At 42.6% G+C, this 25,407-nt stretch overlaps 1 protein-coding gene across 7 annotated transcripts in view; it reads right to left on the bottom strand.

Moving 5' to 3' along the window:
• Nucleotides 1–25,407, bottom strand: part of Slc4a4 (solute carrier family 4 member 4) — a 450,971-nt gene that overhangs the window by 173,980 nt on the left and 251,584 nt on the right. For all 7 annotated transcript variants that reach the window (XM_087584435.1, XM_087584437.1, XM_087584438.1 and 4 more), the window contains 3 exons: nt 22,174–22,309; nt 11,082–11,242; nt 4,019–4,198 (listed from right to left, as the gene is read on the bottom strand). In XM_087584435.1, coding sequence (XP_087440561.1) covers nt 4,019–4,198; nt 11,082–11,242; nt 22,174–22,309 — 477 coding nt within the window. The remainder of the gene's footprint in view (nt 1–4,018; nt 4,199–11,081; nt 11,243–22,173; nt 22,310–25,407) is intronic.

The raw sequence follows: 25,407 nt of genomic DNA on the forward strand, positions 1-25,407 counted from the left end.
GAATCGGGATTCCGAGTTTTTCTTGGTCTTCAGTCAAGGCTCATTCACCTTGCATGAGCTTTGGGGGAGACAATGCAGATCAAAAGTATCTACTTTTCTCCCATCCATAAGATGGGAGATTACACACCTTTTAAATCAGATCATTTTTTTAAACATCTTATAAAATCTTTAAGCAGTGAATCACAGTTATACATGGAAACTGCTTTTACTTCTTAATACTTCATGTTTGGTTTTTAAAGTACTACCCTCAAGTATTCCTAGGCTTCAGTATTTATTCTTTCATAATAAACTAAAATAACACGTAACTATTATTTAAGTTGCTCAGACAAAACTGCCAGATAGTGTCAGATGGATTTGCGAGCTGTCAGTTGTATTTAACTCACATAAGTCAGTCAGTCATGCAGCTGAACGTAACACAAACCTCAAGAAAGCTAACTTGATTTCCTCCTGGTTTTTTTTTACAAGCAAAAGTGGTTTTGTTTTAGGGGAAAAAAAACAACAATAATAACAGCTATAAATCAATGTCTGCAACCCAGACCACACCAGAACACTGTAAAGTTTGAGTTAGGTTTTAGCCATGGGCTCTGTGTTTAGCTAGGCGTTTACTGCTGATAGAAATATTTGAAAACCAGCTACTTGGGAGAAAGGCTGTATGTCTCCATGCATGTGTTTGGGGATACGGTTAATTGACGGGCATAAAAGATATATGTTGGGACTAAAGAGATGGCTCAGAGGTTAAAAACAGTGGCTGCTCTTCCGGAGGTCTTGAGTTCAATTCCCAGCAACCACATGGTGCCTTACAACCATCTATAAATGGAGTCTGATGACCTCTTCTGGCATGCAGGTATACACGAAGATAGGGCATTCATATACATTAAATAAATAAATCCTCTTTTAAAAAGATATATGGCAAACTGTAAAAATACTAAAATACACATTACTCCTGTAGGTTACACATGGCCTGTTGATTCTTACAGAAGGCTTTTGTTGATCTTTGATGAATTTTCGCATCGGTAGCCAGACTGGTAAGCAAAATCCATCTATGGCTGTTTGTAATAGTAGCATGTGTGTAAATAAGACAAAAACAAAACTATATCTGTATCTTTCAGCCTTCAGGAGCTTGTCAGTGGTGTTCCCGTCAGTCTTTGCTAAACCGTATAGCAGTTTTAGATACAAAAAATCAAAAGCCATTCAGTCCTAGTGGATTGTTTGTACTCAACAGCTGTATAACGTAAGTACGTGCTTTGAGTCTAATCTGCACTGCTAGTATTTTCTCCATCATTTTTGCAAGTTCAGTAACCACTGAAACGATCACAAGGCAAGCCCTGGTTTTCAGCGCTTGCTGGTATCTAGGATGTGAGCACTACACTGTAGCAGCCTTCAGGTGCTTGCCTAAAGCCACTGGAGCCAGCAGTGGGACTCAGGGCATGTTGAGAGCAGTTGCATCTACACTGCATGGGAGCAATCATTTTTCCCTGTCTATGCGCTCTCACACAGAGGCAGAAATCACCACAAGTGCACAGGTTATAGGAAGTTGTCATCAACCAAATAGGAAGTCATGCATTCTGAGTATGCGCTGCTATTGTTTTTAATATAATTACTCAGTTGTATGCTAATGGGATTTCACAGTAGCCGCATGTGACGAGCTCCTTGTAGAATCTCCCCTCACTGTTGGATCTTGTGGGTTAATGGGTGCTGACTCTAGGACACCTCTGGGAACTAAAACAATATCCAACTCAAGTGTCTCCACACCATTCAGCTATCTGTCACACTGCTGCTAGTATATCCAAGGCTGTCTTTGTCACTGGGTCTATTTCTATATTTAAGGTCAAGGTGATTTATGTGTATCTAGGCTTCCCATGAGAATATTACAATCCTGCCCCAACTAGAGTCCACCTAAGATTCTTGCTTATTAAAAGAGTAGTGAAGGATATATAATTTTATACTTTAGATGTTTATTCAAAGAACACTGCATAGTTCTTAAGCATATTAAGTGATTAAGCCCCAAGACATAAAAGTAACTGTGTAAACTTGCAGGTTAAGAGTGAGCAACTGAAGAAAGCCAAGAACTTGCCACCTCGCCCATGATTTATGATCATGTACCTTGGAGGAACATGTAACTCACTGCTGTAGGATCTCGGAAAGCCAAATCTCGCCTGTGATAGTTAAAAGGTTGGGTAACACAGAGGCCAATAATAACATGTTTGAAACAAACTAATCGTATCCTACGCTGCAGGGTGTACTCCGATCATTTGAAGAGCTGAAAAAGGACTGCCTACCCTTTCCCATTTGCTTTCTGCCCTGCATGTACAGCAAATGAGAGGTGAACCTGGAAGGTAAGTTCAACTTCCTCTCAGATGCTAGATCTACCAATAGGACAAAGAGCTGAAGAAAGAGTGAATAACCCAGCCCATCCTTCATCATACTTCACATCTTAATAACTTCTCCAAAAGATGGGCTGCTGCGGAGGCTCGGTTTCTAGTCTCTGCTCTGTTGGAGTGCACGAGAAGATGGCTTAGCACTCTGGAAAGAGAGCAGCCCGGCAGTCAGTCAAACCCTGTCTACCGCAACATTGTATCTTCATACTTCTGTATCCTACCATAGGGTCTTCCATGATTGAAAGCAAACAAACAAAACCTCCAACTCCTAGAAATCATACTTCATATGAAAAAGAGGACTGTTGCCTAAGATAAAAAGGAAAGACTGACCTTTAACTGCCAAGATTGCAAATGCGGGCACTGGTTAGGACAAAATGCCTATAAGCAGAGTTAGAGCAACCTGCTTAAGAGATGGCGCTGCCAGTCACTGAGAAACCTTTTCTTCAAAAATAAGTCAACAGGCATATGAGGCGGAATATCTCTCTGTAGGCCACATTGTTCTGAGTAACGCCAAATTATATCAGCAGTACTCTAAATTTGAGTCTCTCTCCTGTGAAGGTATTTTATTGAAAACATTCATATCTTAATTATTTTCATAGACACTTTGGGTTAAAACCTATGAGATTTTGTTTATAGTAATGTGTCTTCAAATCATTGATTTTTAGTATTCAAGTGAGAAAAAAATCACATTTCTGGATATGGAATGGCTGGAGTCAAATGCACTTTAGAAAGTCACCTTAACTTGTCCTCTGCCTGAGACCACACTCTATAATATTATGGACGTACATATGACTGCACCAGGTTACAGACTCTCTCACTTTCTTCCCTTTCTTGGCACTAAGAAGATGTAATGGTGGACACTAGAGAAGGTTCTAGCAACCCAGCGCCTACTCTACTCTCTCCACCACAACGGCATCTCCCACACTTCACCGGAACGGATGTCCCACTTCTCCGCCTGCACCCAAACATGAAATTTGCTCCCAACAAACAGACACATGAGATGGACACTTGGCAAGGAAACTGTGGTAAATGCAATCAAATAAATGTCACAAGAACATAGTGCCGTTCCCACTGGTATAGAACGAGTGAATATCCCATCTTCAGTAATTACCTTCCCGTCTGAATATAGCTGTTACTTATCACGACATCAACTACCTGTTCAAGTGGTAAAATAACATACAGGTTGACGCTGGTAAGAGGATCACCAGTATCCTAGACAACTGGCTCCCAACAGAAATGGGACGCTGTGATAAAATAAAATGTTGTGATACCAGACTTCAAGGCATTTATCTTATCTAATGAGATCCTCCCAGTTGTTGGGAGTCATCTTGAAAACATACTCCCTGAGGTCTTAGTCTGCATTGCTGATTCGTGTGCAACGCTCAGTTGTTTCACCACAGAGTTAAGAGTCAACCATTTCAGTCCACCAGCACAGACCCACAAGGCACTTTGTCACCTGCAGCAACCAGGGAAACCCGTCCAGCCAGACTGCACGTCTGCCCAATCGTATTAGAAGGATCAGGAAATGACGCTGGCGGATGAACTTGAGGAAAGAAATGTAATGGGGACGGGGTATGAAGAAATGGAGCGAGGTGATTCGGAAGGAGGAATCGAGCAGCAGCCATTGGCTCTGCATTTACCGTTATCAGGGTTGCTGAACATCCTACTTGCACTGGAGACTGTCTTCCCAATGTCAGCCAGGGACCGAAGGTTGGATTTCTTGGTTTGATGTCGGTGTTTCCGCAGCAGCGTATAGGTGACCTTATCCTTGAGGTCGGGCTTCAAGAGGCCTGTCTCGATCTGGTGGTCTGCAATCATCTCTGATGCAAAAACAAAGCGAAGTGAGTGTCAGTCACCAAACTGTGCAGCTTTGTGGACATCACTGCCAGATTAACACCAAGGCCTTCCTTCCCAAAGCCCCAGATCCCTACTTTATATGAAGGGACAGGATGCCGGCATTAATGATACTATTATAACTATTCTAGCATTAATTGGATCTTTACAAAGGTAGGATTGTCTTAATCTGTCTTTTTTTTTTTAATATCCCAGCTGTGGTGAATCCCCTAAATCAGTTTCTATGAGTAACAGGATTAGTCAGTAATTTGCATTTTTCAATTTAAAAAAAGTAACGTTCGAATTTTTATGCCCTGCATTAGATTAATCACAAATGTCAAACGTATGATAAAAAGAGATGTTGAACATTGTAAAGTCATGAAGTGTGATTATTAAAGTCTATCTTCCCCAGTTCTTCTAAGTTATATTTTCTCTGAAACGCCTTTTCCAATATCAGATCATTTGAACAGGCAGAGAAGAAAAGATTAAGCTATAAAATTATACATACCCCAGTCTTTTCAAAGATGTCAGATTAAATCTTCCCGAGGTCAACTCCAACTAAAACCTCACCAGTCTACTCTACTGATCATTTCAAACACAACCTGACTTATTTTTGAGAAAGTTTAAATATCCTAGTTATAAAAAGAAAGTTTCTATTTACTCTTCTTTACTGTTTTAACTTTAAAAAGAAAGTGGCTTTGGGGACTAGGGAGATGGCTCAGGCGGTGAAGGATAAAGTGTTTTACTGTGCATGCAGGAGGGCATGGCTTCAGACAGCATCCACATAAAAAGCTGGGTGCAGTGTTATCCACCTGTGTCCTCTTGCAGGAGGAAATGTGGTGAAACCAAGCAAAGCCCTGGAGCTCAAAGGCAATCCAGGTCCAGTGAGAGATGTTATCTCAAAAAAGTAAGGTGACTAGAAAGTAAAATAGATACCCAACAGCAATTCTAGCCTACACACACAGGTGATCACACACACAGAGAGGCATACAGACATAGGCATGCATATGCACAAGTACGCACGCGCGCGCACACACACAAACACACACACACACACACACACACACTCATGCAACAATGATTGCTTCACTTTGATCTGCAAAATATGCTGTTAGAGAAAAAAAATCCTATTCCAATAGAAAAGACTTCTTTCTTACATGTAGGCACATAAAGGAAGCCTGGGTATCCTATTCTAACATTTGCCTCCACTCAGAGTGAGACAGACAGTGAAACCATCACAGAACCTGTGGGTGATGTGCAGGGCAGGACACCTCACTGTATAGCTTCCTTTCCAGAAAGTACTTGGGTAGGGAAGTGCAAATGCCTGTTCTTATGTGAAAGTCTGACAGAAAAAAATCAATGGATGGTGGGACCACAGTCAGTCAGTCCTATGGAATCCTGCCTTGAAGAAATGATACAGGTGTCTCCAGGAACTTGCTGACATCTAACTAAGCTGTCATTGGTCCACCTTTGCTGGGAGTACTCAGTCTCACTTTCTACATCTAGAAGCCAGCAATTTATACAGTGGACAGGGAGCCATTTGTAAGAGACTACTAAATCAAGAATTTTCCAGCATTTGCCCAGCACAAATGCTCTAAATGTGCAGAATGTGAACCATTTGGAAAGGGACCTGAAGGAGACAGGAAGTTTCTCCTGTGAGTGTTTTGATTTGAAAGTGGCCTTCAGCTTGGGTATTTTTAACGGGCACTCAGGAAAACACTCAGAATGACCCCTAGCAGTACAATTAGCCCTCTGTCCCACAGTCAAGTAATTAGGTGCCTTCAGAACACAGCCCTATACTTTCCCTTCAAGTCCCGCTCCACATGGAAAGTCCGTTTACCGAAGGACCACAAAAATAAACAGCCGGAGTACGTCGGCAGCAAGCGTTATCAGACACGCGTTCTGATGCCAGCATCCGGGATTAAAGAGTTCCTTATCTAGCCTTCCTGGCAAGGCTTTCGAATGCATATGCATGCACAGCCGGCCCTCGTGTTACTAATGCCTGGAAATCACTAGTTAGACAGGTTAAAACATCTGTGTGCCTTATGGCCTTCAGTACATTTCCATAAAAAAGGAAAAGGAAAAATGGCCCACATGATAGGCTCTCTTTAAGCACCAACTGCAAAACCTTCCAAAGGGAAGTGGGGGCAGTTACTTTTACAGCTACACCGAAATTAAGTGCTCAGTGTTCGGATCCCACAGACACGACCAACTGGGAGGAACTATACCGAGTCTAGATGATAATAGAACTGAGAAGAAGCTAGGGGACCTCCAGTTCAGCTCTGGTTACACAGGTGAGGAAAAGGGGGTGAAGAGGTGACTTCCCCCACAGACTGACTAGAAAGGCCGAACCTGAACTAAAAGCATGCTTTCTGATGCACATCTAGATTTATCCCCCATTCAACACAGCATTTTCTACATTTAGGAAGCAAGCCCATCAATGCTAGGGAAGCCAGGATTGTGACTTCCTGGCAGCTTGAGCTATGGAGTCCGTGAAGTCAAAGCCTGGGCTACACACTAGACTCTGCCTCACAAGAAGCCAAAGGTTTGAAAAAGTGAGCTCTAGGCAGGGGAAGACGTGATGTCTGCAAAGCCTGTGCAAACCAACAGAAAGGTGGCTACACTGTGGAAAGAAACTAAGAGGACTGGTCAGTCTTTAGGGAAAAAGGCACTCGGGGCCAAATACATAGTTCTTGACTTCAAAATTAATGATGATGGAAATAAATGTATGTGGCCATAGCCAATTAAGACATTTGTTAGGTCTGTCAAAATTATCTATCACGGTGTGAAAGACCTATACAATAGCCATGGCCTGAGGATGACGCCTAGAACTCCAGTTACATGCACATTGCTGTGTGTGTCTAGAACCCCAGATTACACGGTAGACAAGAAGGGCCTGGGAGACAAGAACTCCCTAGCCATGCAACCTCACTGTCACAGAGCACTTGAGGGAGCTTCAGGGAGGGAGCTTGTCTCAGGTTCTCGGCATGCACAGCCATATCAGGTGTTTGACATCAGCGTCAGGACTTGAACTCAGGCCCCCATTTCTGTGGAGCAAACACACTTATCTGCTGAGTCAAGGCCATAAGACAAAGAATGAAGACAAAGCTACCTGATAACCTACGCTAACCTCCACATGGGCAGGCATTCACACACTCCCACTCACACGTGCGCGCGCACACACACACACACACACACACACACACACACACACAAAGTACCATTATTCCATTTCAAGACAGTTAGATGCACATAAACAGAGCATGAGAAAAATGTTGACATAATAAATAGACAAAATTAGATTAGGAAACATTTTATTTCTGTGGTAAGATTAGGGAAATTTTTACTTGTGTAGTAAAGTTATTTATGGATTATATTTGGATGGATATATATCAACTTATAATTGGAAAGAATGAAAAATATAAATTTTGAAACTATAAAGTGGTTTTTTAAGAAAGATAAAAACAAGAAACAGCAGAACTCGAACATTTGCCAATACACAGAGCTCAGGTGCATATATAAAATAGAGCCACATTTTTCTCATCCAGTTCACATTGTGCTATATACCTGACATGGATTGCAGCTTTTTTTAAACAAAAGAGTGGAAGAAAATTCCATGAACTTGACTTCGAATGTGAGTGACACTCTTTAAATGTAAGATTACAATGGAGATGCTAATAATAAACCTATTAAAATAATCCCTGGAAATTATGTCTTATCCTCTGTAATGCTTCAAAGACAATTTTCTTATTAAATACAGAAGGGATTCTTTTAAAAAAAAAAAAGAAGAAGAAGAAAAAGAAAAAAAAGGTAAAAGCACAGCGAGGTCCTGAAAAGAACCCCAGGTAAGCCGATGTCACTGTGAGAACAACACTTGACACCTCAACCTGGCTTGGGCCCTGTCCTACGCCCAGGGCCCTGTTCTATGGCCTAGGACCTGCCTCTCAGGAAGACGCTGAGGACCAATAGCATGTGGACCACAAAGACAGCTGAGAATCACCCTCGTATTTGTTGGATATAATCACACTTTCTCCTATTTCCCCCCATTTTCTGAAGGAAAATTGGCCTATTGGGAGAAAATTCATTATGGTATTTAGGAGTAACTGCCAGGTGAGAATTACCAGCATATGCAGGTCCTAGCATCCCTACTTCATCCTCTGCTAGAAAAAGTTTGTCATAGAAATGAACCAGTCCTTGCAGCTCCTCACGGCATTGAGCTGCCTTCTGTCCTTGAAAACGGAGCAGAGGTTTTCCGTGGTTCGCATTTACCCTCCACAGGTTTGCATTCTTCTGCAGAATGTTTGTTCTGTGATCAGGTTACCCTCGTTTACCCTCCTCTGCACAGCTGGCCTTTGGTTTCCTCCCTTTCTTTTGCTCATGATGTATGGTTTGCTCTGAACTGTTTTTCTGAATTATCAGCTCCAGAATGACAGCCCTGGCACTCTGCCTCCTTGCCCCAGGGGCTGTGAAGCAAACATATTAGCGAGTGATGATACCTCAAAGTGACCTAGTGATGTCTAATTTTAACACAGAATGACAATGTTCAAAGTAAATTCATGGAGGTTAGAAAAGACTCCACAGCTGATAATAATAAAAAAGAAAAGTTATGGGAAATTAAGCAAGAACATCAAGTGCTCACTTAATCTTTCTTACATGAGGCAGATGTCAGAGCTTCCCCTTTTGGTCATTGGCTAAAGAGGCTCTGATTTGATGCGGACTCTGTCTTCTGCTGTGTACACACAGTGAGAGGGTTGCTGGAGACCAGGAACTCTGTAAGGTAGTTCAGTATGGGACTGAGAGCACAAAGACAGGTTTGCAGAGAAGTTCCGGTCTAAAACTTTCATCACCCTGGTGATCAGCTCTGAGACCGGCAAAAGCCAATCAATCATCAATCAATCAATCAATAAAAAGAATCAATGGATATTCCACTACATCCATCTCTTCAGTCAATAGTCTTTGGAATTTTTCCTTCTGCTCATGAAATCCCAACCATCTACATGCCAGACTCAAACCAGACTTCACGTAGTTGTGTGGTAGGTGACATGTAGGGAAATCTAGACAGCTAATGACACTAGGGTAAAAATACGAACCCAGCTAGTCTGAAGATGATCTTATTTAATTCTCCTTCGAAAGGTACACCATGACAGTTCCAATTGACAACATGACACGATCAAGAATCATCTAGAATGGGCATCTCCAGCAGGACCCATAGCGATTAATTTGGCCTGTGAATTGATAAGTCTGTGGGTGATGGTCTCTATTATGTTCGTTGATGTGAGAAGTCCCAGCCTAAAAGCACACAGTGCCATTCTGAGGATTGGGTCCTGGACTAGATAAAAAGAAGTCAAGCTGAGCTCAAGCATCCATGCACCCCTGGACCTCTGTCGCTGAAGATGGCTGTATCGTGACCCATTCTCTCAGACTCCTGCCTCACTGACTTTCCAGCTGTGATAGACTATAATCGGGAATCATGACCTAAAATATACCTCTCCACTAAGCACCTTTAATCAAGGTATTAATCACGGCATCAGGAAAGGAAACCCAGACATGTGCCCTTAATAGTGCTTCCACAGAAGAGGAACCAAGACTCCATGACTGTGTTCTGACCATGATCATCTATACTGACAGAAGAAGCCTTGAGTTAAAGCTGCCCCCTGGGATCCCAGCATTTCTTTGCTGGTACCACTTGGTGTCACAGGATACAAACTACTTCCAGAGATTTTTTTTTAGTATCATAGAGAAAACACACATACTCAATGGAAGGAATAAATGGTGACATTTCATGCAGAGAAATTCCATAAGCTCTGGTGATAGGCAAGATCCTCTACACCAATGTAACCTGACTCAGTCACTCAGTCACTAGCCGATGGGGCCCTAATGCTGGCATCCTACCCCACAGCATTTTCCACACACAGCTAAATGGCTTGACATGCACCTCCCCTCACAGCAGCCCAGGGAAGTGGAATATTTTCATCCTCCTGCAAGATGTGAAGCTCTGTTTTGAACAAAGTGTAACTGAGGAGCAGAAAAGCCCAGTGAAACATCTAAGGTCAAAGAGTTCTCAAACCCTAACGTCCAGAGAGCCAGTTGATATAGGAGGGTGAGAAGGCTCTTTAGCCAGAATATTAATCTGGGGTGAGGTAATGGCTCGATATGCAAATGACCACCATGCAAGCTTGAGGACCTGAGTCCAACGCCTAGAATTTATGTTAATTAAAAAAAAAAACAGGCATGGTGGCCACCATACCGAGTCTACTGAGTGAGCTCCTGTCAGGGAGAGATATTGTCTCAGAAAGGAAGAGATGGGTTCCCGAGAAATAAAACCATGGTTTACTCTGGCATCCACAGAAACATACATGCATGCACAGAAGCACACACATCAACCCATTCACACACACACACACACACACACACACACACACACACATACACACACACACACACACACACACATACACACGAACGATCCCACATACACACAAGTCTATACCAAAAACGATCACCGTACACACTAACAAGTAGAGAAACTAATATGTGGATTGCATATTAAATGCAATCTTCGACGTTACAAAATATAAAGGATTTTTTTTTAAAAAAAAAAGCACAAAATTTCGTAGATTGATAAACAAACTTGGAAAAAAATCAATCTAAGTATTCCAAAATAATAGAAATGACCAAACCAAAGACGGGTCTTATTTCTTAATGCTACTTTTCTTGATATCTGTCAAATCGTTTGTAAGTCGCTCATTTCATGGCACAAGACTCTAAGAACCGGTGTTTTAGAGAATGCTCAACCCTGCTTACCCTAGCGGGCTTCTGCATTGAGGGGCATTCCTGAACGACAGGAGGGGCCTGAAGTGGCATACTCACCCACCAGCTGTGGGAGAGAGGAGGCCTCCCGGTCAAGCATGATGGATCCTTTCTCCATACATGTCCTCAGCTCAAACAAGCTGTGCAGGGACAAGGTGGCCACATGGGGTTTGCTCCATCGCTCCCCACCCTGTTCCACTTTCTCTTCAAACTTAATCCACCTAGGAAGATGAAATCAGGGAGAAACAATTAAAGAACTGCAACCTTCCCTGAAGGCGGCTCTGACCCCTGCCCACATCCCTGACCAGCACTTCCATAATGTCTCCTCTCTCTGCCTCGATAGCTTACTGACTCATCGACTCTGTCACTGCCAGGAATCCAATCACCAGATCACTTTCTCTCAAAAAAGAAAAAACAAAATGGACCAACGGAGTCCAAGTGACCTCTACCACCATCACCACCCTCCCCGTATAACCAGGAAATCAGTAAAAATGAATTCCTAAGTGACTTTTAGATGAGATGGGGGAAGGAAATAATCATGGGTGGCAGAGGGAGGGAGGGACCTGGGTAGGAGAGGGGAGGGGGAGAGGAAAGGGGAACAAGATCAGGGATTGGTGGAAGTGGGGGGAGGGCAGGCAGGAGAGAAGTCCAGAGGGCAAAAAGAATGAATGGAAATATGCAGCCTCAAGGGGTGGGAGGTGGGGGGACCCTCTAGAAAATACCAGAGACCTGGGAGGTGAGACTCTCAGGATTCAATGGGGGGTGACCTTAACTACAATCCCCAACATTGGAAAGAGACCACCCCCCCCAACACACACACACCATAGATAGACAGGGCCTCAAGTGGAGGGACAGGGTTACTAACTCACAGTCAAAATTTCTGACCCAGAATTGTTCCTGTCTAAAAGAACTGCAGAGACAAAAATGGAAAAAAAGACTGAAGGAGAGGTGGTTCAATGACCGGTCCAACTTAGAATCTATCTCATGGGGAGGCACCAAGGTCTGACGGTCTTACTGATGCTATGATGTGCTTGCAGATTGGAGCCTGGCATGGCTGTCCTCTGAGAGGCCCACCTGCAGCTCACGGAGACAGAAGGCATACTTATACCCAACTATTGGACTAACGTCGGGGACCCCTATTGTTGAATTTAAGGGAAGGATTGAAGAAGCTGAAGGGGACACCGTGACCCCATAGGAAGACCAGCAGTCTCAACTTTTCAGACCCCAGGGAGCCCCCAGAGACTGAGCCACCAACCAGGAGCATACAGAGGTGGTGAGAGGCCCCTGGCAGTGGGAGAAGATCCACTTAATCCTCTAGAGACTTGAGGCCTCAGGGAAGAGGAGGCCTGGTGGGAGCACCCTCTCAGAGGCAAGGGGAAGAAGGAATGGGATGAGGAACTGACTGAAAGGGCAACAACTAGAACATAAATAAGTCAGTTAATTTTTTAAAAATATAAATTAAAAAATTTTCTCCAAGTAGGTAGTTCCTATAATTATAAAACCAGACATCTCTGCCAATATTCTCTTGTGACCTTTAGAGTGGGTTAGTTTAAGTAGCAACAAGGAAGCAATGTTTAGCTCAAATGGAAAATACCCAGTTGTTGATACTTAATGAGGTCCATGCTTTACCATGTCTGATGCCTCTGCCTCAGCTGGCATATGGGCCTCTCACTGAGATGCTAATAGAAACTTCACCCTTCCAGCCAGGCTCCACATATGTTTAAAATGAGCGAGCTCAGTGGACCACAGATTCACCGTGATGGACGACAGTCCTCTAGTAACCTCTGCGTTGGGACAGACAACCCTCACCCACTTCTGCTTGCCAAGATGTGTAGACAATTTTGAAAACAGAGAAAGCAAAGCTTTTTTTTTAAGTTGGAGGAAGAAAAAAAAACACATTTGGAAGCCTCATAATTCGTGTGTCACTGCACACAGACTCTGCTAAGCACCTCAAAGAAACAGGACGCGTCCCTACCGCGCCACCAGCATTCACCTGCCTTGCCCATCAAGCCTCTGAAGGATGCTGGAAAGGGAATGACGGGGTTAAATTTTGTTTTCCTACATTTCTCACCCAAGGGTTTAATGATTGAAAAACATTTTCCTAGAACAAGCTAAACGCTCACCTAACTCACTGCAGATAAGAACAAAGGGCAGGCATCGGAGGAAACCAGAGGAAGCGCTACATACTGTATTATTTATAGAACTCTTATCAACCCCCAGGGAGGGGAAAGACGCTCCCTGCACAGACCACAAGTGAAAACAGATCAAGAGATCAGCCATCGTGTCAAAGAAAAGCTTAGGATTTTTATCACACCCAATGCTCATTGACTCAAAAGCATTTTCCCGTATGCCTCCACACTCCTCCCAGGAGGCCCCTCGAAGCCAGGCAGCTCCTCCCTGTCAATGGTAACGTCTATGTCCAACCTCTCAATGACTAGAGGCCCCGTTACCCTGTGTTCTACCCAGCAAAACCAGCAAGAGGTCTTGACTTTTAAATGTGGATCTTTTTACCTCTAGAGTTTGAAAGCCACAGCTCTAACCGAGTGTACATATGAGCAAAGCTAAGTGGAATAATGTAGACAAAAAAAGTCATGAAGTAAGGGGGCCTCAAAGAGGGGAAGGAGAGGCAAGTTGGTGTAGATACAATACTCAGGTATGTAATCCTCAAAATTATAATACTAACAATGCCTTAAATAACAAAGACGTTTAAAGGTCAGCAATATCACTGTAGAGACTCTAAAACTTCAACAGTGAACCTGGTTTATTTCCACAGAAGTAATTGAAACATTCCTGAACAAAATGAGAAACTTCTATCATGCCCCCCTGTCTATATGTGTTGTTAGACTTAACATTTTCTTCATCTTTGGTTGGAATAATTTCCAGAGAAACAGAAGGAGCTAGAAGTCAATGACAATTTTTATAGCACACACTTACAATATTTCGTGGCTATCAGCAAGCCAATAATAAACAAGGAGAGCAGATTACTTCATAATCAATTAGATGATTACTGTGATGCTGTTAACTTTGGGCAGCACCTTCTCCTGCTTTCTCACGGGATCTTTAAGTTATTCTGTGAACAGTTTAATTATATCTGTCTTACTCCATAGCTCCAGATCAGACTCCAGAAGATGAAAGAGTCCATGGTAAATGGTTTCGAATCTCAGGGCTACCCAGAAATAGACCGTCTATGGAAAATAGAGTGGATACCTGTTCTGGATTTCTAAGAGTATTCTCAATAGCTGAGAATCTTTGAAAACAGAATGTAAGCCAAAGATAAATGACAAGGGTCATCTAGAAGCTGTAACGTGTAATGTTTCAGACAGCTTCATTCATTTCCCGTACCTTTCTTCTCCTGCCCTCAGGATGTGCCAGAGACCTGGGATGGGGAGGGCTCCCAGGAGTCTATAGGGAAGACTTTAGCTGAGACTCCTAGAAGTGGGGTTATACAACCTGAAGTGTCTACTCCTGTAGCCAGACAGGACCCCCAGTGGAGAGATAAAGGCAAAACCCTACCTACAAAATTTACAACCCCCCAAAAAATAAAGAATAAAAATAAAACAAAAAAACAAAGCTTACAGCCAAAAATTTCTCCTTTCTACAAGAAATTCAGGGACAAAGATGGAGCAGAGACTAAACGAATGGCCAACCAGTGACTGCCCCAACCTGACAGCCATCCCAGGGGCAAGTCCTTTATCTTTCTTAAATGAGTTTCGGTTTATCAGTTGCTGTCCATCTGTATAGCTTGAATGAGAACTCATCATTTCAGTCACACACACACACACACACACACACACACACACACACACACACTAAAAAATAATATTTTGTTAAACTTTTAGGGGTTTAGGTTTGGGGTAGTTGTCAGGTTGAGTTTTAGAGATATTCTTACTCTGTAGTCCAGCCTAGCCTTGAACTTATGGCAATCCTCCTGCCTCAGTCCTCCATGTGTTAGGATTATAGGTAAAGTCAGCATACCCAGCTTTCTATGTTGTAATTCTAGTACCCTTGGCAAGACCTTTTGCAACTAGGAAGTACCATCAAGAGCACATTGTCCCCACAACTGTCTGTGAGTCAATGTGCTGAGCCCAGTCTTGGACTTTACATACTCCAGAACAAGGAGAAGCAAGTTTCTACTGTGTGTAAGAGATTTCGTTTATGGTATTCTGTCAGTGCAGCCTGAATAGCCCAAGACAGTGCTCGATTAGCTAAGCAATGTAAGCTTAAGAAAATTGGAATATTACTCAGCTATCAAAAACAATGACTTTATGAAATTCGAAGGCAAATGGTTGGAACTGGAAAATATCATCCTAAATGAGGTAACCCAATCACAGAAAAACACACATGGTATGCACTCATTGATAAGTGGATATTAGCCCAAATGCTTGAATTACCCTAGATGGCTAGAACACATGAAACTCAGGAAGGATGAACAAAATGCAAATGCTTCACTCCTTCTTTAAAAGGGGAATAAGAATACCCGTGGCAGGGAATAGAGAGGCAAAGATTAAAACAGAGACAGAAGGAACACCCATTCAGAGCCTGCCCCACATGTGGCCCACATATATACAGCCATCCAATTAGACAAGATAGATGAAGCAAAGAAGTGCAGGCCGACAAGAGCCGGATGTAGATCTCTCCTGAGAGACACAGCCAGAATACAGCAAATACAGAGGCGAATGCCAGCAGCAAACCACTGAACTGAGAATAGGACCCCCATTGAAGGAATCAGAGAAAGAACTGGAAGAGCTTGAAGGGGCTCGAGACCCCATATGTACAACAATGCCAAGCAACCAGAGCTTCCAGGGACTAAGCCACTACCTAAAGACTATACATGGACTGACCCTGGACTCTGACCTCATAGGTAGCAATGAATATCCTAGTAAGAGCACCAGTGGAAGGGGAAGCCCTGGGTCCTGCTAAGACTGAACCCCCAGTGAACTAGATTGTTGGGGGGAGGGCGGCAATGGGGGAAGGATGGGGAGGGGAACACCCATAAAGAAGGGGAGGGGGAGGGATTAGGGGGATGTTTGCCCGGAAACCGGGAAAGGGAATAACACTCGAAATGTATATAAGAAATACTCAAGTTAATAATAAAAAAAAAAAAAAAAGAAACTTTTCCAAAGGGAGCATAATTCACTGAATCTCCTTCTGGCCTTTCCTATAATGCTCTCTGCAGGATATATTGCTGGTAACTAACTGACTTAATTAAGGCAGGAATCAGGGTAAGTTCTTCGAGAGCAATAAGAATCATAAATTCCATAAATAAATAAATAAATAAATGTAAATTTAAAAAAAAGAATCATAAATTCCAACTGGGCTGGACTTTAGGAAGAGCACTGCTCACCCTGATGGATCCTATCTACCCTGCAGGTCAAGATTACCGTAAGGAAAGGAAGTGAAGTTTCACTGCTAGACCACTACATACAGTTCGGTCAATTCCTAAGGACAGATGCTATCTCATGGCTAACTTTAGCATCCATTGCACTTCAGCTTCCATTAATATTGAATGCTCCGATGATGGTCTACGGCATAGCTAACAGCATGGACACTGGTGTGGTGCCGACCAAACGAATCTACTGCTCTACTTGTTCAGGGATGGCTATATCACTTCGCCCATTTATATTTACTGCAGATCGTTTTCATCCCAGAGCGGGAGCATGCTCTGTCCGTGCTCCTCGAACATCAAGGACAAACTTGACGAATAAAGTGCCAATTCTCCTCAACTCCAATCAACATCCATTAAAAAGAAGGCTAAGGGAGAAAGACCAAAGTTCAGACTATCCAAGCGCCAGAAATTCTGCTTTCGACCCATGTAATTATGTTTTTAAAAGAACCAGGCACTTTCCCTGTGGCGTGTACTGAAAGCCACCATCGACCCTTCGCAATAACTATGAATCTACATGGTCTTCCTCTTGTTTCAGTGTGTAACACGCTATGGGAAAATTAATCTCAGAAGTTGACTTTTTAAACGCTTGTGATTATAAAATAGTCGTACCCTTGGATGAGCAGTTTATTAGGTGAATTTTATTTATCCCAAGGTCTTAGAAGAATAATGATCGAGTACTCCCCAGCTTAATACACTTTGAGTGGCTGCCAACCAAAGAGCACTTTGCTTACTTGTTGAAGAAACAGAAGGCCCTCTGGGAATCACTAAATTTTGCAACTTTCCAATCATATGATTAAATATAATTAAGTAAAGGCAAGACCTCCAACTTTAAAACCTGCCAGTTTCATAGCGGAAAATCCTCGTGACCTTTGTACTAGAATACAATCCAACTGTGTAAAACTACCGATGTAACAATCATGAATTCCTTGCTCGTCAAAAAATAAATTCATCGTACATAAAAGAAGTCAATGCTAGTATGTGCCTGGAATAAATGCTATTTTAAATAGAATTCATAATTTCTAGATCAACTGTTGTTAAGTATTGCATATAATTACCTAGATATAACGATGTCTAATTACAAGGGTGACTGGATTCCCTAAATAATCTACTTACAGAAAGAAAAAGAAAAAGAAAAGAAATTTGGTCCAAGGAGGAATTTCCCAGAGTAATCTGGTAGAGAAAAGCCAAAGAACTCTAGAGTGCGATGATGGCAGACTCACAGTGTAAAGTGTAAGCTGTTGTGCTGTGTCCATGACCTTAAAAGAGGTTCCCCAGAGGTGATCTGGGTCAGCTTGCCCAGCACAAACACAAATAAACGTTAGTGTGCATTGTGTTCCTGGACATGACACGCCAGTGCCCTTTTCCTTTGTTGGCTAACGCTTGACGGCTTTCTTCTACAGCAGGATTGGCAGTGCAGGTTCGATTACACGGTGTTGATGATCTTTGACATTTATTCAGGCAATAGTGATGGTGTGCGGCTCTGGACACTGAAACTCCACTGAGGGGGAAAGGAAACTAGGGAGACTACCTCAGAAGAGCTAATTCACCTGAGGAAGTGGAAGAAGAAAGAAAACTCCATCCCTTCCTTGTGATTTTGGGCCATCATCCAAGCAAGACTAGGGGTTACTTCTTAATCTGTGTGTGTTGGGCACCTGAGAACTAATTCTAATAGGTTCGTGTTTCTTCTGATTTCAGTTTGGTTTTGTTTTATTTCACTTTGGGACATGACCTCATATATCCCAGCCTGGCTTCAAACCTGTTACGTAGCCATGAACTTCTGATTCTCCTGATTCTATCTCTCAAGTACTTATAGGTCATAGACACGGGCCATTCAGCTCAGATTACTTTAATGGATTACAGTGCAGACTTCTTCCTCACCCATTTCAACTGATTCCATTTGATTACTGCAGTCTTCCTCAATGTTATTTTTTGCTAATGACTACAGATCCTGAAAGTGCCCTTTAGAAAGGCTAACGCTGGGGTTGGGGATTTAGCTCAGTGGTAGAGCGCTTGCCTAGCAAGCGCAAGGCCCTGGGTTCGGTCCCCAACTCCGAAAAAAAGAAAAAAAAAAAAAGAAAGGCTAACGCTGTCTCTCCATCAGTCAGACACCCTCGTCAAACATGTGAAGTTCACCCTTGCACGGTCTCCAGCTTGTGCACCATTTTGGAAAAGCCACTGGAAATTCCAAAGTTCTACCTTACCTTATAGGAAAGACAGAATGGGAAAAATATGCAAAAGAGGAGGACAAAGTTGACCAACACTTTAAATCCCACTTAAGTACAGGCTTCTCCTGCTGGTAGTATTTCATTCCTGCTATCTTAGAACCGAAGGGACTGAAAACATTTTCATTGTTTGAGAAGTAAAACCAAATGAAAATTCTCAAAGTGGGACTCAAACCACGGTAATGCCAAAGCTCTTTGTAGACTATTCTTATTTAAATAAAATCATCAGTCACCCGAAAAGTACAGGACCCTAAAGGGGAAAAAGGAATGGCACTGGTTCAAGGCCCACACCAGAAACTACATCTATTTTGACAAGTCTAGAGCATTTTTTCTCTTTAGAATAGAACTGTCCACTAGCACCAGTGCTTCATAGGGTGCATGTACCTCAGTGGTAAGGCCTCTGTTTAGCATGTGTGAGACCCCGTGTTACCAGCGCCTACCACACACAGCCTGAACAAAATGTCTATCAACTGGGAATTTCAGAGGAAAGGGAAAAAAAGTTAAATATGCTTGCTAGGCAGGAAGAGACAATTCCTATGCCATACCACCATATATGAAAAAAAATCTCTGCTTATAGTCTTCAGTTTTATTCATCCATGAGGTTTGAGACCTTTCAATAGGGGGCTGGTAATTTTATCATGGCTGGAAAAATCCACATCACAGATGAAAGTCAAATGTCACCACAAAAAGATTCAGTGTGTGTCCCAAGAAGTACAGGTCACTGGAAATCTAAATATTCCACAGACATCAGAAGGGACAGCACACTGAGAGCCAAGAATGTTCCTCTGCACATTCACTGTATCATCCCTGCTCCCTGAGTACGGCTGTGCTGCAGGTAGTTCTAGGCAGAAGGATGGGGCTGCTGACCAAGGTAAGGGAAAACCCTGCCCTCACAGGGATTTAGATCTACTAGAAAGACAGGATAACAAGGTAAATAATGTGCTAAATAATGAGAAGTCAGAGGTCAAAAATATAATAGAGGACCTGGGATAAGAGGTCTAGGTGATGTTTCAACTCAAAAGTCTGGTCATGTATGAGTCGGTCGTGTAGGTAAGTGAGGGGTGTCTGTGGGACAAGGGCGTGGCAAATACGGAGTCCCTCAAACTGACCACTGGAGCTCTAGCAGACTGGACTAGAGGAAGACACAGAAAGCTATTCAAGTATCTTAGGGTGAAAGGTATATACACAAAATATGCACATGTAAGGACCAATTCATTGGAGGTTTTTCTGGTCATCTAAATAGGAGATGCTGAAATCCTGAACCAGACCTGAGGCAGTATTGGACAGGAAGTGTGATGAGATGCTGAAACCTCCGAGTACTGCAGAAAGTCAGATCTATTGATCAGAAGACAGGAAGGTAGAAGGAAAGGAAGACCCGGGTGTCCTGGCTGGAGGGTCCACGAGAATGAAATTACACATTGAGATGGAGAAATATGAAAGAACAAAGGGTCTGAATATATTAATTATATGACTGCTAATCGCCCTCCAATTACTCCATGCCAATTAAATAAGGAAGGAAGTGTAGAGACAGAAGTGCAGATGCCATCAGCAGAGTCATGAAATAGTTTGAAATTAGAAGTGCGCTCCTCCTCTTGAGCTTTAGCACTGATGTGCTGGGTTACCTCCAGCCTGGCCCACCCAGCAGAAAGAGATGGTAACTATTACATTCAAAAGACTTGCTTTGTAACAAAATACAATTAGATGGAAATGTGAGAATGTCATAACAAAAACTATTAATTTATACGTTAGCTGAAAAAAAATCAAAGTCTCTCCGCTAGTAACATATTCAACACATGTTTATGAGAATCTTTTATGACCCTAGCATTTCAAGGCTATGAAAAAAACTGTAGGAAGCAGAAGGACAGGGTGGTACTCTGCCTCTGGCTGACTGAATTCATATAATGAGGAAAACAATAATATCAGAAATGTAGTTAATAATAATGGGATGATCCCTAAATAGAAGTTATTTTGTTTTCTCCCTGGTCAGCTTCCCAACACCCTTCTCCTCTAGAAGGATAGTCCCTCTAGAATATGCAACACCATATTTAAAGACGCTAAGAACATAAGGTTATCTTCGTCTTTAGAATCCTATATGACCAAGTATTCTAACTCAATCCTGTAATGTCAGTATTGAAGAGACTGAGGCAGGAGAATTGCCATGAGTTCAAGGCCAACCTGAGCTACAGAGTGACACTTGACACCCTCCATGGACCGAAATGAAACGAAACTAGAAATAGCATAAGCATTTCAGTCAACACTGAGCTGCACTCAGTGTGGATTTACTTCTTCACCTGGCCGAGAGCAGGGGTCACGTAAATTAAAGGATCGTCAATATTTGGCACGAAACAAACACACAAAGCTGCCCCTGTGTTCTAGCCAATGGTAATTCTTAACAAATATTTCAACACAAAAAGAATAATCAAAGGAAACATTAGAGGCACTACTGACTACACCAATGTACACATGGGAAGAAACTTCTAGAGCAAGAAACTATGTGTGGTGCTGAAGAACAGGGAATCCTGTAAGACCCTCTCTTGGCAGAGTAAGAGACTGAGGCATGGGAAGAGTAAAAAGTGTGCTGAGCTATCTAATGGACGGCAGTGACAACAGTAGACTAAGACCTCTCAAGCCATGATAGTGTGAGCCTCATTCCATAAAGGAACAAAGGGAACCAGGAAGTAAGAAAGAGTCTTTGTTCCAGGATCCTTGTGGACTCAAGGTGCATCCTGCAAAGGGTGACTACATGTTGTGGAGGAATTAGTCTAGAGTAACTGAATTCCTGTGAAGAGAAAAATCTCTGATGTGACTCCTTAAATCTCAGAAACTTGCAAAGTATTGAACAATGCACAAATTATGTCCACGTAAATACTAATTTTATGATTGTACATGGCATAGTATACTATATCTATATAGTATATATTTTACATGTGTGTATTCAAATCATATGGTATAAGTGCTATCATTCATTCTATTAACACACAAGGCCATTAGGCTAGAAGGGAACAGAGGAGAGAACGAAACTGAGGTGTCTGACTTCCAAGTTCAGCTTTCAGCTGGAGACTTCGAAGGTAACAGGCTCTTTACCTGAAATTACACCATCTTTGTCTTAGAGCCATAATTGTTCCCCCAGTACCCTTTCTCCCCGGGAACAGACAATGTTACACAGGGATCACAGAGATATGTGTGCATGGAGAGATGTGTAGAAATGTTTCTTGGCCACTGCCTTTGGGTGCTCAAGTTTATTACCGCCCTTCTGCTTTACTATTAAATAGTATATAAGTTGAGGTTGACGCCTTTGTCAACAAAAGTCAAGTTCCTAGAGCCCTTGTTAGTAAAACATGCTCCAGCAGTGAAAAAGAGACGCCATGCATCCACGTCAATGTACAAGGACAGAGGGCAGAGAGAACACCCTTTGATGCAGCATCACACGAGTCAGGCACCTGATGCTGAGGCTCGAGAAGGCAGCACCCAAGGCCCATCCATTTGCTCTCCTCTTGCTTCCCCCAGGCCAGCGCTGCACTCTCTCGATCCAGCCATGTCTCACCTGGCTGTCTCCTTCCATTCCATCTCCTGTCCATCCACAGCCAGCAGCTCATCGAGTTCCGTGAAGAGCTGAGGAGGTGCTGGGCTGTCATCTTCCTCTCCCAAGATGAATCGGATACGTTCTGCGGCCGGGGAGACTGCAGAAGTGAAAATACTGTGGTTAAACATTGGCTGGAAAACCCTGAGGAAAGTGGAGCTTCGGGCTCTTCCTCTCTCCCCAAGATTATTGGGCTTCCCTTCCACATTTTCAGTGGACATCCTTTATCTGAACAGATCAAAGCCTCCTCTCTCTGTGCCTGGGAGCCAAACTGTGTCTCGGCTCTCCACCCCTTTCGAAAGGACAGAAGTCTGTGGTTTATGAGGAAGACCCTTGAGCCCTCAGATGAGCTAAGGTTCAACCTCATGACTTCCCCTCCTCCTCACTTATGACCAGTTCGAGATTATGAGACAGGAATCAGTTTGGACCAATCACTTCTTCAAGCAGCAATGGGAGGGACAACGGAGCACCCCAATCCTGAGATTCTTCAGGCCAACCACCTGCCCTCCCTCTGCCCTCGCAGGCTGTTCGCTGCCCGTGACTGGGTAACTGTGAAGCTGATGAAGGAATATTTAACGAGATGGGATCTCTTCTTCACATAATGGCAGTATCCAAAAATGTTTAGTCCCACTTCAGTGCACTTGAAAAACAAGCCCAAGTAAAATATTGTACACCTGAGAGGGGGCGGGGAGAACATTTTCCAACACACTTAAGCACATAATTGAATGCCCTACTAGCTCCTTTTGACCCCGTCTCCTGAAATCGTGTAATGAAAAATTAACTAGAATTTCACCCACATTGTGAGTTAGTCTCTTTAGAGAGAAAAGAAAGAGGAGCCCTTGAAGGTCACATTACAAAAGTAAGGCTCATTCATACTTTCAAATGCCTGACTAAAAACAAGAATGGCAAATCCATGCGAGAACAAAACCCATACATATCATACACTGAAGAACATATATATATATGCAGAAATATGCATGCCAAAGGGCCTAGAAAAACACACAAGTCCCTACCACCTGAAATCTATAGAAATATGAGACAGACTAAGATAGCTTCAACCAAAATTTGAATTCACAAATAGTCAACCCAGTAACAGAAGCCTATTATTAAATAAAAAAGGAGTTTCATCTATTAAAACAAAAGAGATGGAAAGTAGTAACATCGGCCAGTATATAGGAATCTTGCAATAACATCTCCAGATGTTGGTTGTTAGTAGAATCATGAGCCGAAATCTCTCTAAAGGGAAATTTAGAAATGTATGAAAATGTCTTAGAAGCATATTTTATTGGCCAGAAGTTCTTCTACTAAAATTACATTCATTTAAAAATGTAAGTTATCTCAAAGATTTTAGTGTAAAATCGATCACATTGTTTATAATTGAGAAAATTTTAAGTCCTAAATATCAAGAAAAGAGGATTGGTTAAATAAAGCGTGGCACAAATATACAAGATACCATGGAGGCATAAACTATGGGGTTGAAGGGGCTGCTGATATGACTCAGGTGTAGGGTTCTTACCTACCATGTTCAGGAGCTGCAATTTGGTGCCCTGCATTTTTTCATTAAGGAAAAAAAAACAAGGCTAGGGAGATACTCAGTAGGTCAAATTCTTGCAACACAAGTATAAGGCACTGAGTTTGCACCTCCGACACCCATATAAAAATCTGCGAGTGGTAGTACCTTATCTGGAACTCTAGTGCTGGCATGTGAAGATGGGCAGATCTTGGGGGGTTGCTGGCCAGCCAATCTGCCCAAAGCAGGAGATCCAGGACTTACTGAGCTACCCCATCAAAAATTAAAACGGAGGAACAGTTGATGAATGCAGCTCAATGTCAACCTCTCATCTCCATACACCCCCTCAAACACAGGAGCACACATGTGCAGAAATGTATTCTTCTCACAACGAGAGAAGTGAAGAAAGTGAAAGCCTTCTTGCAGGCGTTGCCATTGAAATATCATTAAAATAAAACATGAAGGAAAGACTGCCGGTTCATGCATGCAAACCACATAAATGTAAGTGGAAAATATCATATGGAAAAACTAATCCTACTTTAATAATTTTTCTATACTACAAGTTAAAGCCTAGGGTGTAGACAGCCCTATTTTCGCTCATACCAATAAACCTATCTTACAGTTTCCACAGTCCTCCTTAAATAACACTAGTCACTCAACAGTGCACTTCACATTTCAGTTAACATCAGTTAACACAGTGTAGTAGCTGTGGTTGTATAAAGTTTTAATTTGCTGCTCCTCAATCCATAAATCACCGCGTAACTAACAACGGGGAGCTTGGCCCATTGGCCAGTCATGGAATTTCTCTAGTCTATCAGAGGTTGGCCACTGAACACTCACGATTCTGTTCATACACAGACAGCAATGTGTGTGGTAATGTTACCATCATGTCTCCTCATGATAAATCTGACACAGACAATCCCAAAAAGAGGGGACTGGCCAACCAAAATGGAAGTAAAACACACAAACAGAAGACGGTGGTATCAGAAGAAATGAAAAATCTGAGCCAAAGGTAGTGCCTATAAAGAAGACATATGGGTCAGTAGAACATTGACAATGCTTGCCGGCAGTTACCACCTGAGGGACTCTGAGTAGACACAGGAGATTAGTGAAGGTAAGCTCATCGACATGCACAAGTAGAGAATTTGTAACAAAGCAATGTCCCTACCTTAAAGAAAAACAGGAGGCCACACAAGATACAAAAGCCTGCCCTACATGTGCGCCCCATATATATACATATATATACATATATATACGTATATATATACATACATACATACACACACACACACACACACACACACACACACACACACACACAGCCACCAAGACTAGATGAGATGGATGAAGCAAAGAAGTGCAGGACGACAGGAACCGGATGTAGATCTCTCCCGAGAGACACAGCCAGAATACAGCAAATACAGAGGCGAATGCCAGCAGCAAACCACTGAACTGAGAACAAGACCCCCATTGGAGGAATTAGAGAAAGAACTGAAAAAGCTTGAAGGGGCTTGAGACCCCATAAGAACCAACTAGAGCTCTCAGGGACTAAACCACTACCCAAAGACTATACATGGACTGACCCATGGCTCCAACTGCATAGGTAGCAAAGGGTGGCCTTACTGGGCACCAATGGAAGGAGAAGCCCTTGGTCCTGCCAAGGTTGGACCCCCAATGTAGGGGAATGT

Source organism: Rattus norvegicus, chromosome 14 (assembly GCF_021556685.1).
Source record: "Rattus norvegicus strain SHRSP/BbbUtx chromosome 14, alternate assembly SHRSP_T2T, whole genome shotgun sequence".
NCBI lineage: Eukaryota > Metazoa > Chordata > Mammalia > Rodentia > Muridae > Rattus > Rattus norvegicus.